Source organism: Chamaea fasciata, unplaced genomic scaffold (assembly GCF_029207755.1).
Source record: "Chamaea fasciata isolate MVZ Bird 193981 ecotype frontalis unplaced genomic scaffold, bChaFas1.0.hap1 SCAF_5, whole genome shotgun sequence".
Taxonomy (NCBI): Eukaryota; Metazoa; Chordata; class Aves; order Passeriformes; family Sylviidae; genus Chamaea; species Chamaea fasciata.
The window spans coordinates 64,003,696-64,019,185 of record NW_027094090.1 but is presented as its reverse complement, the minus strand read 5'-3'; the positions used below and the strand labels follow the sequence as shown (position 1 = coordinate 64,019,185).

At 48.4% G+C, this 15,490-nt stretch overlaps 1 protein-coding gene across 3 annotated transcripts; it reads left to right on the top strand.

The window, feature by feature from the left end:
- Positions 1 to 815: 815 nt before the first annotated feature.
- Positions 816 to 13,943, top strand: MFNG (MFNG O-fucosylpeptide 3-beta-N-acetylglucosaminyltransferase). Of its 3 annotated transcripts, XR_010720884.1 has the most exons (9): positions 816 to 1,526; positions 6,131 to 6,179; positions 6,691 to 6,793; positions 6,881 to 7,034; positions 8,065 to 8,150; positions 9,422 to 9,587; positions 10,112 to 10,197; positions 10,686 to 10,810; positions 11,033 to 11,066. XR_010720884.1 is itself a non-coding variant. In XM_066184069.1 (8 exons), exons 1-8 carry the CDS (start codon positions 1,188 to 1,190, stop codon positions 11,097 to 11,099), a joined length of 1,050 nt encoding a protein of 349 aa, XP_066040166.1. In that variant the 5' UTR covers positions 816 to 1,187; the 3' UTR covers positions 11,100 to 13,943. The 3 variants fall into 3 exon arrangements, 2 of the variants coding, with proteins under 2 accessions (XP_066040166.1, XP_066040165.1); XM_066184069.1 differs by lacking the exon at positions 10,686 to 10,810 and having other exon boundaries at positions 11,033 to 13,943; XM_066184068.1 differs by lacking the exon at positions 10,686 to 10,810 and having other exon boundaries at positions 11,030 to 13,943.
- The last annotated feature ends 1,547 nt before the right edge of the window (positions 13,944 to 15,490 follow it).

Below are 15,490 nucleotides of genomic sequence, written 5' to 3'. Positions count from 1 at the left end.
TGTCACTGATTCTGCAGCCATCTGGGCAGCAGAATGTCTTCGGACATCCTAGTGGCGACGTGAGATGGGACAGAGGGTGGGGTTGCAGGGCTGGAGGCAGGGGAAAAGGGACCTTCCAGAGCAGAGTCATGGTTTTGGGAGATGGCTATCAGAAGTAGGGGTCACACCCCAGCTTGAGACTCTGGGGTGTGATGGTGGGACGGACAGCAGGGAACCCACGATCCTGTTTTGGGAGGCAAGCTGGGGCCAAAAGGCAGGGGCAGAAATTCAGATCTGTGTCCATAGGAAAAGTTTGGGGCTCAGGGAATTCCTGGGGAAAAATCGTTCTTCCCAAGAACCACACAGGACCCTGCACCGTAACTTCACCATAGCCCACATCAAAGTCACCGTCCCCTCCTCTCTCTAGAGCACTAGGATGAGCAGGGCTGCAGAGATCGGGCTGAACTGTCACAGAGAAGCGGGGAAATCAGTCAAGCAACAGGTTTGTCCTCCCAGATCTGCCGTTTGTAACCTTGAAGGTGTCCCAAAGCGGGGATACCCTGGTGAGGAAAACCCACTGTCAGACACAGGCTCCCCCCTTCTCCCCCCTTCCTCCCCCGGGCCGGCGCCCCGCCCCGTGCCCGGAGGCGGGCCCGGGGCTGGCAGGGAGCGAGAGCTGGGGCGGGAGCAGGTGGGGAGGCAGTCCCGCTGCACCGTGACCCCGCCGCCCTGCGCCCGCCGGCTGCCGGAGCCGCTGGCTCGCCTCTGTGGGCTGGTGTCGTCTGGGCAACTGATGGCTTCGGTCCAGGCTTCCCACTGACGGCTCTGATCTCCTTTGCCGCCCCCTCAACACCCAGCCTCTCCGTCGGGAGCAGGGATGCTCGCTTTCCTCCTGGCAAGCTGTGCCAGCCACGTGCTTTCTCCTCGGAGTATTTTCCAGTCGTGTGTCCCCGCCTCGCTGGGTTATTGAGCCCTCCGTAGTCTGTGTAAATCCCCCCTGCTTTACCGGGATCCTTCAGCTCTGCTGACTCTGGCTTCCTGGTCTTTGCCCACCCTGTTCCTTGACCACATCCTGTTCAGACCTTGCTCTTGACTAATCCTGCCCCTTCCGAGGCTTCGAGAAGAGCAGACAGCATCACGTGGAGGTACAGGCAGAGTTCGTCCTTGTTCAATAGGATACTGGCTGCGGCGGGATCGATTTGGGAGCGATGGGCCGTCGGCTCATCCATGGTGTCTCTGGAGCCGCGGTCTTCCTTGTTAGTGTGGCTCTCCTCTCCATGCGGCACCGTGGGGCTCGGGAAGCAGCCCAGTACCCAGGGATCGGGGAGGGGGTGTTGGAGAAGCCAGAGCAACAGAGCGAAGGGAGTCCAGAGGGAGCTGGTGGCAGGGGGCAGAAGGACCTCAAACTCCATTCTCCAGAGGCATACAGGACTGAGGGAAGCCTGACACTTGGGGACATTTTCATAGCTGTGAAGACAACCAAGAGGTTTCACCAGAGCAGGATGGAGCTGCTCCTGGACACGTGGATATCCCAGGCCAGCCAACAGGTGAGTTTCTGGATTCTGACTGGAGAGAAGGTGTTAGTAATGGGGCAGGGATGGGGTGGCAGGGCAAAGGGATAAAAGCCAGAGGAAGGGGAAGCTGGACACTGTAGTACTTTGCCTCATTTTCTCTATTTCTCACTTCACATTCAAAGGGAGATGATACCCAGCAAAACGTTTCACCGATAACTGCATCATAGGAAAGGCTGGTGAAGATGCACAGACCGTCCTGTGTCTGTATGAAATACTGGCTTTCTACCTCCTAGTGCCATGAGTTTGTTGGGTTTGGAGCTGACAGGCTTCCCTGGCCCTTTGTCAGGATGTCTACACTGTGCCTGGACACCTATTGCCCTGGAAAGGTGCAGTGCAGTGGGCAAGGGAACAAGGCAGGCAGGCTCCTGGAGGAAGTCCTGTAGTTAGCGCTGTTCACCCCCCAACATGTCAGCACAATACATACTTTCCTTTCTTGGGCAGATGCTTTTATGTGCATGATCTTGAAGTGATGCAGGTGTATTTTTGATTTTTAATTTTTTTCCTTTTTTTAACTGGGAGCCAAATGTTTCCATCCTTTGTTAAAACAGTTTGGAGAGTTTCCATCTTGCTAGAGAAACTGATGTGGGGCACCATATTAGTGGTGCTGTGCAGAGTGGCTTACTGGTGGGCAGGAGTACTCCCCAGAGCTCCAGTGCTTTTCTCCCTCCCTTGCAGAGCTGCTCCTCAAGAAAGAAGAAATCCCGTGGCTGCCCTGAAGGTGATTTTTTTTTTTTGCCTCTGCCTCTGTGTGATGGGTTCCTATAAGGCAAATTCAGGCCCAAAGGGGGAAGTGGGACGGGAGCAGAGGTACTGGGTAGGAAAGCGCCTGAAGCAATGCAGGGTTTTCTGGGTAAGGGTGGTTTTCCACTTCATGGTGCTGCAACTGTCTGGTCTGCTGCGGTTGTCACAGGAAGCCATGTCCTATTTTGAGCACACTTCCTCTCCTGGCTGTGTGTTCCTCTCAGCATCTGAGATGCCCTGCTTCCTCCTCCGGATGTGCTTCTCCTCTCCGGGTGGCTCCAGCCAGAAGCTCCTTGGAGAAACCAAACCCAACCACATGGCTGCACTGGCATATAGGATATTGCTTGTGGGGCCTTCCCAGTGGGTTTTTAAAGAGAAATTCACCTATCCCTCCTTTGTTTGAGAAATCAGTGCCTGGCCATTCGGCTGATGACAGGAATTAGATACTAGCTCCCCAGATTCATCTGATCCCCTCTGGCACACAAGTGATGTCCAAACCTTGGAAGAGGTTTTGAAATTTCTATGCTGCTGCCAGCCTCTGGAAAGCTACACAGACTGAGCAGAAATTAGGTAGGAAAGGGTAGAATGGGAGTGTCACTCATTTTTAAACAGAGTTTTTTTTCAGTCTTATCAGCTTTTGTTGCAAACTCGGTATTTTCCTCCTCCTTCCACAATTTTTGTTGTTTTTCTTCTGCTTTTTTAAATGAAATGACTTTGAGGGAAGGGGAATGGGACAGAAAGGGAGGTAAAGAGAAGTATGTGAAAGTCAAAAACTTTTTTAAATATCCTGCTTAAAGGGTTTTTTAAGTTTACAGGAAAGGGTTAGCTTTTGAAAATTTGACAATATGGAAAACCTCACTTAACAAAAAAAAAAAAAAAAGACAGCTTTCAATTTGCAAAGGACATTTAATTGTTGTTGGGACAGGAATAGTGCACCAGACCTCCTATTACTGAGTCCTTTCGGAGAGACATAGGCTTTAGGAGCCAGTCCCAGAGAAATTCAGGTCTCAGAAGTCCTGATGTGCAGAGGCTGCCTTCTCCTAGGGCTGATCCAGCATCTTACTCTCTCACTTGCCCTTAATCATAGCTGGAGACCAATTCAGTGAGTCTTTCTCCACCAGTGGCCAGCAGGGAAATTTTAGCAGCTGGCTATGTTGCTGATGCCAAGCCTGGCTTCAGAGCTGGATACCTGCATGGTTTCCTCCTGGAGGAAGCAACACAGACCTCTCAGGTCAGGCTTAGGTGACTGTATCAGGAGGCAGGAACAGCTGTGGTTTTGATGGGAAGGACGGACTGTATGGGAGCCAAATTAAAAATCCTCTGTGTTGGACTCTGTTGGGGTGGAGAATAAGAGAGAGGGAGACTGTCTCTGAAAATGCTCTGTTTAATCTGAAGACATGCAGCTGGTGAGAGATGGGGAAGTGCGAGAGGGGCACTCTTTGCTGGACCACGCTCTTCCTCTTGAGAACTGATCCATGGCAAACTTCCCACTGGAGACTGTTGTGGAAGTCATTTTAGTGAAAGGCCTTTTCCTCAGCCAAAGTTTAATCTAAATCGAAGTGTGGGTTCTGATGATTGTTTAGCTGGGCAGAATCTTGGAGTGACTTACACTCCTGGCCCCAGTACTTTTGATGGAGATAAGTCCAGCTTTCTGGTGTGGTTTGGTAACATGAACTATATGTAGCACTTCCCCTCCTTTTAGAAGCCCACACACCCAACCAATTGAAACAAAATCTTTGAATGGCCCATCCTGAACTGGTTTTCAGATTTTCATTGATGTGAACACACCATGGATTTGGAATCTGTTCTCTGTGCAGGACACAACAGTAATCCTGCTGATGTATTTGCATTTTGGAGAGGGTTTCTTCACACAGAAAGGATACCCTGGGACTGTAGGCCATGAACATGGCCCTGGATTGTCAGGTTCCACATCTTTATTCCCTTTTCCTAATTTTTTATTTCCAGGATATTTGTCCAATTCAGCGTGAGGAGGTCTCAAAGTCTAGAGTTTATCCATTGCCTGGGCTCTTATGTTCATGAAGAGGTGCCAGAAAAAGCTGTTTGACACAGTGTCTCCGTATCTCTGCTTGCACCACCGTCCAGCAGAAATCCTTTCGTACACAGAGATCTTCTCCATTCCAGAATGGAGGGATACTTTCTGTGCTTCATCTCTGGCAGCAACTGCTGTTCCAGGTTTCCCACCCTCAGGGGTGTGAGGGATGGAGAGACGAGGATGGAGGCAGCTGCATGTGCTATTGTGGTCTTCTTTTGCATTTCTTGAGCACAGCCAGGTGTGCCATGGAGATCAGAGTTTGAAAGTGCCAGAAAAATCAGACTTGCCTAGTCCCCACACCCATATTTCCCTTTTTCCAGTTATTTTGGACAGTCTAATGTTGCATGTGTTGACAGTGTACTTTCATCCTTGAGTTCCACAGAAACATATTGAATGTCTGGAAAAAAAAAAAAAAGAATCCCATCTTGCATCAAGAGAAAACTGGGAACCTCAGAATATTTTTACAAGTAGAAAATTTGGAAAATATGCAGATTGGTATTTTAAGTCAATCAAACGTGACATTTGTTAGACATGATATCTAGTTGGTTTTGTATCTGTAAGCAAGTAATTTCCTGCAGCAATATTTCTCAGGGTTTTTTTTTGTTTTTTTTTTTTTAATCAGAAAGTTTCAATGGTTTCAGATTTTGTTTTTCTTAAGATGAAAATATTCACCATAGTGGAAATTTCTAACTCTGACATACTGGCAAGGGAAATCCCATGCTACTGACAATTCTTGCCTTGTCTAAAGACTGTGATATGATCCTCTGACCCAGAGCAGTTTCTTTACCTGAGACTTAGTTAATTGGCTCTTGTCAAATGACCCCCTTGAAAGTGGTTTTAATAAAGAGACTTTACTGGTGGGGCAGGGTAGGAATGTGTGCATGCTCCTCAGCTGTTGGAGGGTAATGCACCAAGCGCTGTAGCTCATCCATCTGAGATCATGGAACCATCCTGCTGTCTCTGCTTGAGCCAGGTGATCTCTGAGGGTCCTTCATTGCCTTGTTTTCATGTACGCAACATTTCTCCTGCTGTGTACTCTAGATAGGGATACACTTCCCAAGTGCTGGCTGGGTGTGGGGAGATGTAGAGACTCATGTCCCCCTGTCAGAGCTTTTGGGAGCAGTGCTGGCTCCTGGAGTTGTTGTCTGCCTGCCTTGTTCCCTTTGTGCCTGCGCAGGTGCTGTGTTTAACCAGCCTGTGGCAGCTGGTGGGGAGACTGTTTACGGCTCACGACTCCTATTTCATTTCATGAAAGCTCATTTTCTGCCTGAGGAAAGCTTTTCTCCACCAGCCCTGATCCTCGCCTGGCTCTGAAGAGGGGGAGATGTGCCTCATAATGGCAGCAAGGGGGATTAGAGAAGCCTGGGAGTGGAGGAAGAGGAGGAGGAGGGGGCAGAAAGTGGCAGGGGGCAGTGCACACTTCACACACAAGCAGATGTTCTTTTAACCCAAGCATCATTTAATCACAATGCTTTAATTTTTCTACCACTGACATCTAATCCAGGACTACCACACCTCCTCACTCAGTGTCATGGGTTCCCTGTTCCCAAGGCAGTGGGATGGGGGTGAAAATGAAGCCACACAAGTGCTGATGGTTGTGCCCTGCAGGAAGGGGGAGCACAGCCATCCTTCTGTTCATCTGCTGCCTGGGAGTGGGTACAGCAGCAGAGGATGGAGTGGGGTAACCACGTTGAGCGTGTCCAGCTGTGGAAAGAAGAAGTGGGCAGCCAGGAACAGCACCAGCTCCATTTCTGAGAGTAATCTCTTCTCTTTCTTTCCCCAGACCTACATCTTCACTGATGAAGAAGATGGTGCCTTGAAAAGGAGAATGGGTAATGACCTGTCCTATGACGCCACCTTTCTACTCCACCTTCAGCCCCTGAACTGCCCTGGCCCTGAGAGGGGGTCTGGTGTGAGGACTGGCTGTTCTGCACTAGCACTGCCCATTGAAACGCCCCTTGCCCTGTCCTGTGGTGGTGATGATTTGGTGTAGTTGGCTTACCCCAGGGTATGCAACCAACTGGAGCAAGGTGCTGTCTGCTCTAAAGCATCCATGGGTAGAAGCAGCACATGACAGAGCCCCTCAACCTCTGCATCATGGTTGGCAGTGGGCAGGGTGGAAGTGTGGATGGCAGACATCCTAGTCTTGGCCAAGTTGCTTGGCTTTGTCCAGATTTCATCTCCTGTTAGGGGAAGGAGTGGAACCCATGTCACCATGGGCTTGGATGCCTTTTGGAGGGCCATGAGGAGACTGTCTGTGAACAAACCCGTTCCCTCCTGCTCAGATGTCCTCCCTGTGACTGTGCAAAGTGGACTGGCTCTGAGCTTTCCCTTCTCTGGCAGGTGGCCATGTGATCTTCACCAACTGCTCTGCTGAGCACAGCCACCAGGCCCTGTCCTGCAAGATGGCTGCAGAGTTCGATGCCTTCCTGGCCAGTGGCCTGAGGTGAGGCAGGGCTGCTGTGGGGGGACCCCCAAGAGCAAGAGGCGCCCTCCTTACTGCAAACTTCTTGTGTCTTCCTGTCTGCCTCAGCTGGTTTTGCCACTTGGATGATGACAACTACCTGAACCCTCGGGCTCTCCTGAAGCTCTTGTCCTCCTATGCGGAGACATGGGATGTTTACCTGGGCAAACCTAGCCTGAACCGACCCATCTGGGCCTCCGAAACACTGCCAAACAACCAGACGGTACAGCCTGTGGTGGTGGTGGTGGTGGTGTGGGGGCAGCGGGTTGTTTTGGTGTTCTGGCTCACATTTGTTGTGGTTTAACACCAGCCAGCAGCTCACTCACTCTCCCACCAGAGGGAGTGGGGAGAGAATCGAAAGGGCAGAAGGTAGAAAACTGGTGGGTTGAGATAAAGACAGGGAAAGCAAAAGCTATGAACACAAGCAAATTGAACAAGGAATTAAATCACTGCTTCCCATGGGCAGGCAGGTGTTTAGCCACCTCCAGGAGAGCAGGGCCCCATCACATGTAATGGTGACTTGAGAAGACAAATACCGTTGCTCCAAATGTGCCCCCCCCTTCCTCCTTTTCCCCACACTTTATATACTAAGCATGATGTCATATAGTCTGGAATATCCCTTTGGTCAGTTGGGGTCACCAGTCCTGGCAGTGTCTCCTCACAACCTCCCTTGCACCCCCAGTTTCCCCACCAATGTGGCAGTAGTAAAGTAAAAAAGGCCTTGGCTGTGTGTAAACCCTGCTTAACAATAACAAAAACATCTCTATATCATCAATGCTGTATTCAGCACAAATCCAAAACACAGTCCCACACCAGCCACTGTGAAAAAAATTAATTCTACCCAGCCAAAACCAGCACGGTATTGCAAGGAGAGACAGGTCCCAAGAGCAATGACAACAGCTGAAAACTTGGCATCTTGTCTGAACATGACTGTAGGTGTTGACTAAATTTGATCATCCAAGGGGCAGAGTCCCACATTGCTGCTCTGCCTTTGGGTATGTGTCTGACAGGACATAAGCCTGCCTTAGGCACCCTCTTGTTGCTGCCAGCAGGAGCAGCTCACTTTTCTGTTTATGAGGAAGTGAAAATCCATGCTGTACTGCTAGCAAGTCCTGGGCAGTGGTCAGGGAGCTGGGGTGACAATAGAGCTGTATTTGTCTTGATATCAAAGCCAGGGGTCCAGCATTTCCATCTCTGGGAGTATGGTATCGTCTGAGCCTCTGCCATTGATTTTCTCTGGTGTTTCTCTCCAGAAATCCGTGCACTTCTGGTTTGCCACGGGAGGGGCTGGGTTCTGCATCAGCCGCAAGCTGGCTAGGAAGATGGTGCCCTGGGCCAGGTGAGCTGGGGAGTGTGGGAGCCTTTGGGGATGAGCAGCATGGCTGCACATTAATTCCTGGCAGTGTCAGACGTGGATTTGTGCATGTGGTGTCTGCAAAGGTGCAGAGTGCCACGTGCTACATGTCTGCAAGATGTGAAACTGGAGGAAGGATGTACTGGGTGGGTCTGCCAACTGATTGAAGACTGGCAAGAGCAGACACATCAGTAAACATTGTCACAGGATGATGCACTCCTCTCTCCCCATCTTCTTAAGGCTCTTGTTTACTCCCCACATTCCTTCCCATCCCTTTCAGCTTTGTCTGACTCTTTTCCCATCTGTCTATCTCATCTTCCCTTCATCTGCCTCTTCCCAGATTTCTGTACCTCCCTCCTCAGCTAATTTTCTGTTCCTTCACCCCAAACCCTCTTTGGCTTCTCAGGTGTTCACTGTCATTTCCTTGGCTTGATGCATGGAGAACAGAGGTAGATCCCAACGTTGTGTTATCCCAGCCTAGAACAAGATGATGTATTCCATGATGCCCTAGGTTATACCACAGGCACGTACACTGGTAGGCATTGGCTATGCCAGCCTTAACCAGATCTGAGCATACCCAGAAGGACAGATCTGATCCACACCAGGTGGCTGCTTTAGCCAAGACACATGAGAGGTATTTTATGGTAGACCCAGTCAAGAGGATGAAGGTGATCTAGTGTAAAGCGAAAGTGGCACAGATAGACAATGCTTAACCTGGCATAAAATCTGCCACTGCTGTTTTTAAAATGCTTAAAACGCATTTGTTGTTGTAGTAGATAGCACTTCATACTGTGTAAATAATCCCAATTCCAGAAGTCTTAAAATTGGGTTTAGTCTGTCATCAAAAGGTGGCCAAGTTTGTGGTGTTACATTACAGTAGATGGCTTATCCAAGCTGCATGTCCTGCTGTTTTTTCTTCCCCCTGGACCTAGCCATGTGCTCCCATTGTTTCTCCTATGGTGGCTTGTCTGACCCCCCAGGGCCTCAGTGTACTTCACCAAACACGTGGAGAAGTGACTCAGTGAAGTCTGTCAGCTCACTGCATCAGCTTACCAAGGACCTGGATTATGTATCAGGGACACCATGGCTGGAAATGGTGAAAGAGTGAGCCCATTACTGAGTATTTGCAGGTGGAACTCAGGGATTTCTTGCCTAGTTACAGGATTTACTCTGGTTTTCAGTAATCTCCTGCCCAAGTGGATGCCTACACCTGCCCCTACCCTTTTTCTAATCCATGCAGCCCTATTCTCTTCCAGTGGCAGGAACTTCCTGAGCACTTCCGAGCTCATCCGCCTGCCAGATGACTGCACTGTGGGTTACATCATCGAGTGCAAAGTCGGTGGGCAGCTGATTCCCAATACCCTCTTCCACTCCCACCTGGAGAACCTGCAGCTCATCCCCACCTCTCAGCTCATGCAGCAGGTGAGGAGGGGAAAGGAATCAAGAGGGAGGTGTGTGAGGAAGGAGAAGTGGAGGGGAGCTTACAGGCATGTTGTTCCACTGATGACAATGATGTGCATTGAATCAATCATCTGCTCTTCCAGGGAGGCTTTCCTGACAAGTGCTTCTTTGAAATACGGAGCAGATGTTGCCTGCAGCGCAGTTGCCAGTCACAGTGCCCTGGGATCAGTGGTGGAGAGCACATGTATGGGGAGTGATGGGAGGATTGAGGGCATCCCTGGGAGAATGTGGCACAAGGACAAGCAGAAATGATGATTGATTGGGAAAGGGCCTTTGACATGGCGCTGTGTCTGCCTTGCAAAGGACTCGTGGGCAGAGGACTGGTAGGGTGGACCATCATGGGAAGGAAGTAGGGAGAGATGTGGAGGACAGAGGATCAGCCAGCAGAGAAAGAACTAGAATGGGAGTTTTTGTCATCCACAGCAAATTTCTTGCTCCTGAACTCATATCATTCTTTCTACTCCTTTCTCACCACTACTTTGTAGGTCACTCTCAGCTATGGTGTGTTTGAGAACAAACTCAATGTCATTGAGCTCAGCGGCCCCTTCTCGTCCCAGGAGGATCCCTCAAGGTATGGGACATGGGTGCTCTGGTGTTGCTGCTGTGTGCGCCCTCAGACAACAGGCTGGGAGGGGGAGGCAGCCCAACAGGATTCAGGAGGGCTAGAGGAGGGACAGAAACCTTACAGTCACATGGCTTATTGGGTGAGGGGCACATTAAGCTTGTGAAATGCTTATAAACTTTGCAAACCTTTTTGGGTGAGTGGGAATAAACAAAGCATTCAAAACATTTTATTTGGACAATGCATAAGCCAAAAATATTGCTGTTTTTTCCCCCCATTTTGAGGCTGAACAAGCTAACCTTTTACTTCAGGGACAGGAAAAGAAATGTTCTTTTAAACTCAGGAAAAGAAATTCTGCTTGTTTTTTCATTTTATGCTTTCTGAGAAAACTTAAGGGAAAAAAGAAAAAGGTTCACTTCAGGCTGACTGCAAACAAAACTGTTCTTTGATTTATCTTCTCCTCTTTGAGTGAACAAACCTAAAGTTGTTATTTGCAGAGCATGAGCAGGAAGATCCCGGCTGGAGATAGCAGGGGTGGGAAGCAGCTAGGTGATGAAAAGAGCATCAACAGAACCATGTAGCAGGGGCTGGTGCAGTGCCCATCTCCCTGCCCGAGATCAGGGTGAGCTGTGGGCCTGGGCTCCATGGGTTAAAGCTGGATTTGGGTATCAGAGGGAGGCTTTGCTGAGAAAAGACACCTTGGGGTGAACAAGCAGTCCTGAGCTCTGTGGTGCAGGGTGGGTACCTGATATGGAATGGGGCATGAGGAAGAGGTCTTCCATCTTCTAGCTGTATACTGGTGTAAAAACTGTCCTGTGACCTTACTTTGCTTTCTCCCCAGCAGGTTTCGATCACTCCATTGCCACCTTTATCCAGACACTTCCTGGTGCCTGCAGGCTGTTGGCTGGTGATGCCTGAGCCTCAGCTACAGCAGATCCAGGGAACACCTGTTCACCTGTAGGGAGTGGGACACTGAAGAAGCTTGGTGCTCCAAATTTCACCTCCACTGTGGTGGTCTTGGGGCTCTGTGACGGCTTTCTTGGTCCTCGCTCAATACTGGTGGCACAGGACAAGAGACAAGGTCTGATCCAAAGATGGATAAGATGGGCTGGACACATGAAGGAGGTGCTCATCTGTGCTGTGATATGTGCAAGGAATGGGAGCAGTATGCCTTCCGAGCAGTGAGAGGATTGGATAGTGACTGCTGGGCATCTGGGTAGAGATGAGGACTTGGTGCTGCTGCTCTGTGCCCTGGCTGCATCTTGCTGGACTAGAAGGGGTCTGTGTGTGTATACCTAGGGCCCAGCTCCTGGTGGGTGGCAGCATATTGTGGCTCCAGACTCTCTGAGCAGGGCCTCTTCCTCCATATCTGTGCTTTTCCTACTGCCCACACGTTGCAACCACAGACCTGCTCAGTCTCTGCATAGTCAAAGTCTAGAAATGGAAAATGTGACCATTTCTGTGCTGAATGAATCCTGGAAAAGCATAGTCCTTGCTCAACAGAGGAGAGATGGGCAGGAAGTACAAAGAATCAGGAATCCCCTGCTCTGCTGGGACAAAAGAGAGGGCATGGGGTAACGGAGCCAGGAGGAAACTGAGCGAGATGGGGATGGTTCCCACATTGAATGTTGAAGGTTTGATCTTGCATGGTGCTGCATTATTCCTCTCCTTTTACCTTCTTGATGTGGGGTCAGGATAATCTCTTGCTCTAATTACCAACCTGTCGTCTGAGATTAGACTCCAGCTCCCATCTGTGAGAAGAGACATAAAGGATTAGAACTGGCTGAAAGAGAAGAGAAAGGAAGAGATAGAGAAGGAGCTCTCAGGAGTGGATTAGAGGTTACAGCTTTATAATCTTTTCTGTCTCCAACTAAAAAAATCAAGTCATGAAGGAATGGAAACAGCGAGGCAAAGAGTTTTTTATTTCTGTAGGTCTTTCCTCCAGATGCTAATAGCAGCTTTCTGCCTTCCTGCTCTCCCTGCTGAGCGCAACAGGGGGACCCACTGTTTTGGTCCAACAGTGGATCCAAATAGGTTACAAGCTTTCTGGCATGTTTGTGAAGGGTCCTTTTCTCAATTCAGTGCCCGGTGTGAAAGCTGGGCAATGGTCCTTGCTGGGGAATGAACTTTGGCATCATTTGGTCCTTGTACCCACATTTAAGTGGCTGGGGGAGGGTTTTGCAGGGAAAGCTGGAAGGCAAAGAAGCTCTTTTAAATGGCAGGTGGTGCCACAAACAGGTATTTTTCTTTAAAGAGCATTTCAAAACAGACTGCTAGGATCTGTGAGAGATCCTGTAATCTCCAGATGAAAGGACAAATGCCCTTTCTCTAAAGAGCTGCTCAGCTTTGATGTTGCTGATGTGACTAAGCCTACTGCTGGTGGGCTGGAAGAGCCAAAGGCAACTGTCACTGTGGCTTTGCTGTTTTGAAAACTGGCCACTCTGTCACCTCCTTCCACCCCCAAGCACCAGCATCTCCTACACAGTGCACACAAAGTTTAAAGGAAAGGCGTCAGAAAGACCTTCCACCTCTGCAAAGGGGGATCTAGAAAGGAACAAGCACTTTAATTTTCGGATGAAACAGAAGGCAGGAGCCTGTAGAGCTGTTTTCCGATGTGGTCATTCTTACTAGCATTTAGTCAGCTTGTGTAGCAGCAAACAGCCTTACTTTCTTCTGTTGCACAAGAAGCCTTTGAAGTAGAAGTTCTTCCCGAGCAGGCACAGGAGTGAGCTGATGCCAGTGACAATTCCTTGAGTTGTGGAAAGCCCTTGGCTCACAATGCTATGCCAGCCAAGAATCCATGTGGCACAAAACAGAGACACAGCTATTGAAAGAGGGATGCAGCACCAAGAAGTCCTGTCCTACAGGACTAGTGATTGGGTTTGAACACAACCAGAAGATGAAATACGGTTTTGTGAGAAGGAATGAGTCTTCAAGAGAAACCTACACTACTTGGATATATCAGTTTTCCCATTCAGATTTTCGTGTGTTGTTAACAGAGACTTTTGAGTTAAAAAGCTGGTCCTTTCTGTAGATGTCCCGGTGACAATCAAAGCAAAATGCGATTCATGTGAGGAAACTGCTACAACAGCTTCACTTCCTGGGGTAAAAGCAAAGCAGAGAAACTGAAAGCTTGCTTTGGATCCTGGCTTCAGCTGGTCTGAATTGACCTGGTGCTTTTTGCATGGCTGAAGATCAAATATTTAATGGGTTGAATCCTTGAGTGGCTGCATGGGGACCTGTTTAAGACTGGGATTCGTTGCTGGAGCAGTTAAGTGCCACTTTTGTGGAAAATATCTTGTCTCACAAGGAAACAGAACAGATGAGAAGATGTCTGGGGCAGGGCTTCTCTTCGGCCGTAGAGAAATGAATGACAGAAAAGTCCTGCTATGCCTATGACGACAATACGCTGGAAAGAAAATAGCTTCTGAGTCGACAAAAGAAACCAGGTTTTCTCTAAGAACAGAGAGACAGCTTAATGGGACATTCACCACATGAAATCTGATCAACGTTAAAACATGAGTTAAAATTAGTTTCAGGAATGGTTCCTGCCCCTGGGGCTTGCTGTCAGATGTTGTGGTTTTACAGTCTCATTTTCCTAGTTTATTAAAATGTTTAGCTGCTTGGGAAAATGAGAAACAATCTCATGTAAAATTTTTCAGGGGGCTGTCTTTTTTTGTTCTCTTTCTCTTGATGTAAAGAAGATTTTGGAAAGGTTCCGCTGGGTCTATTAAATTTGTATTTTTTTTTTTTAATATCTCTACCTTTCTTTAGCTTACACTTCCTTTTCTCATTGCAGGGAAAAAAAAACCAAAACCCTCCTCTCCCAAGAATGAAAAGGAATGGAGACATGGTCTTTATATTTTACTGGGAAAAATGGGGTCAAAGTCAAGGGTGTTGGCATAACCCCGCTGTTGTACAACATTAAGTATAGTTCAAGGTTTCAAGTACAGCCACCTCTGCCTGCCCAACACCATAGCAACCAACACTATTAATGATGTTTAAACTGTATACTGAAAATTCAGAAAAAGGAGAAGGAGGGGGAAAAAAAAGCAGTTACAGTATTTGAAATGTAAAATATTAAGTAAGGCTTTCATGTTAACAGTATCTTTTCTTCACTTTCCCTTTAGCATGAAGAATTTTTATAAGAAAAGCCCTATTTGACAGTGCAAAAAAATGCTAATGACTATCCTTTCTTTAGGGGGAAAGAGAAGTTAGTTGAAATAGGTGGGAAACTGCAGTTGTTGCTAAAGACTTTAAGGGGAGAGAGAAGAATAGCAACACTAGACAATGGTTCTGTCTCTGGTGCCAACTCTTCTTAACAGTTGTGCTGCTGCAGAAAAACAGATTCCTGAGCCACTGTGGAATTTGCCCAACTTGTACCCAGACTGCAGACTTCAGCTCTCTCCCCAGGCTTCTTGCTAAGGAAGCAGCCTTCAAAAGATGAGCAGTTTATCAGACAGAAGTTAAAGGATGAGAAATAGGAACAGGAAGAAAGGAGATTGGAAGGAAAGAAACCATCAAGTGAGGCCTTGGAGGAGCATGGGAATTTTAGCAGTGCATTGAAAGTGCTGTTTGGGGGCTGCCCAGCAAGAGCAGGAAAGGGGTGTTGCCTGGCTGGCCCTGCAGCTTTGGAATTTTTTTTGCTATCAGGGCAACTGCAGCTCACCAATGCCACCGAGGATCCCAGCTTGTGAGACAGAGTTCACCTTGGAAGAGGTGAGATCAGTTCAGTTGGCCCTGAACTTCTTTTTTTAATAACACTCCAGATAAGTCAGTGGCTTTTCATCAGTGTTATAGTCACTTGCTTACAACAGATTTAGCTTCTTAATTTACTTTTTCTGCCCTTGCTTACAATGCAGGCTTTTCAGGCAGTTCTGACTGCGATCAGCAGCTCTTTCAATTAATTTGTTAAATTTCTTTTGTCTTCAATCTCTGAAAAACCCAACTTGACAGCTGGCACTACACACTTCTGGGATGGATGCAAAGCTGAAGGAGGGTGGGTGACTACTCCTTTCAGTAGGTGCATGGTCACAGGGACGCATGGACTATCCTTATGTTTTTCCTCGAGGAACCTGCTAGCAGTTGGTGCCCAAGATGGAATCTCAGACTAACTGGAACTTTCTCCTCTGCCAAGTAGTGCTCATCATGTGGCTCCACTGAAGAGGATGCAAGTGTTGCCATAGACATAAGCAAGGCCAGGAAGAAGAGCAGCATCATACATGTTCAAGTAACTGTGCTTGTTCTCACCAGCTGAATTTTTCAGCTGAAAGTAGACTTTTCTGCCTAATACCTGTGAGGT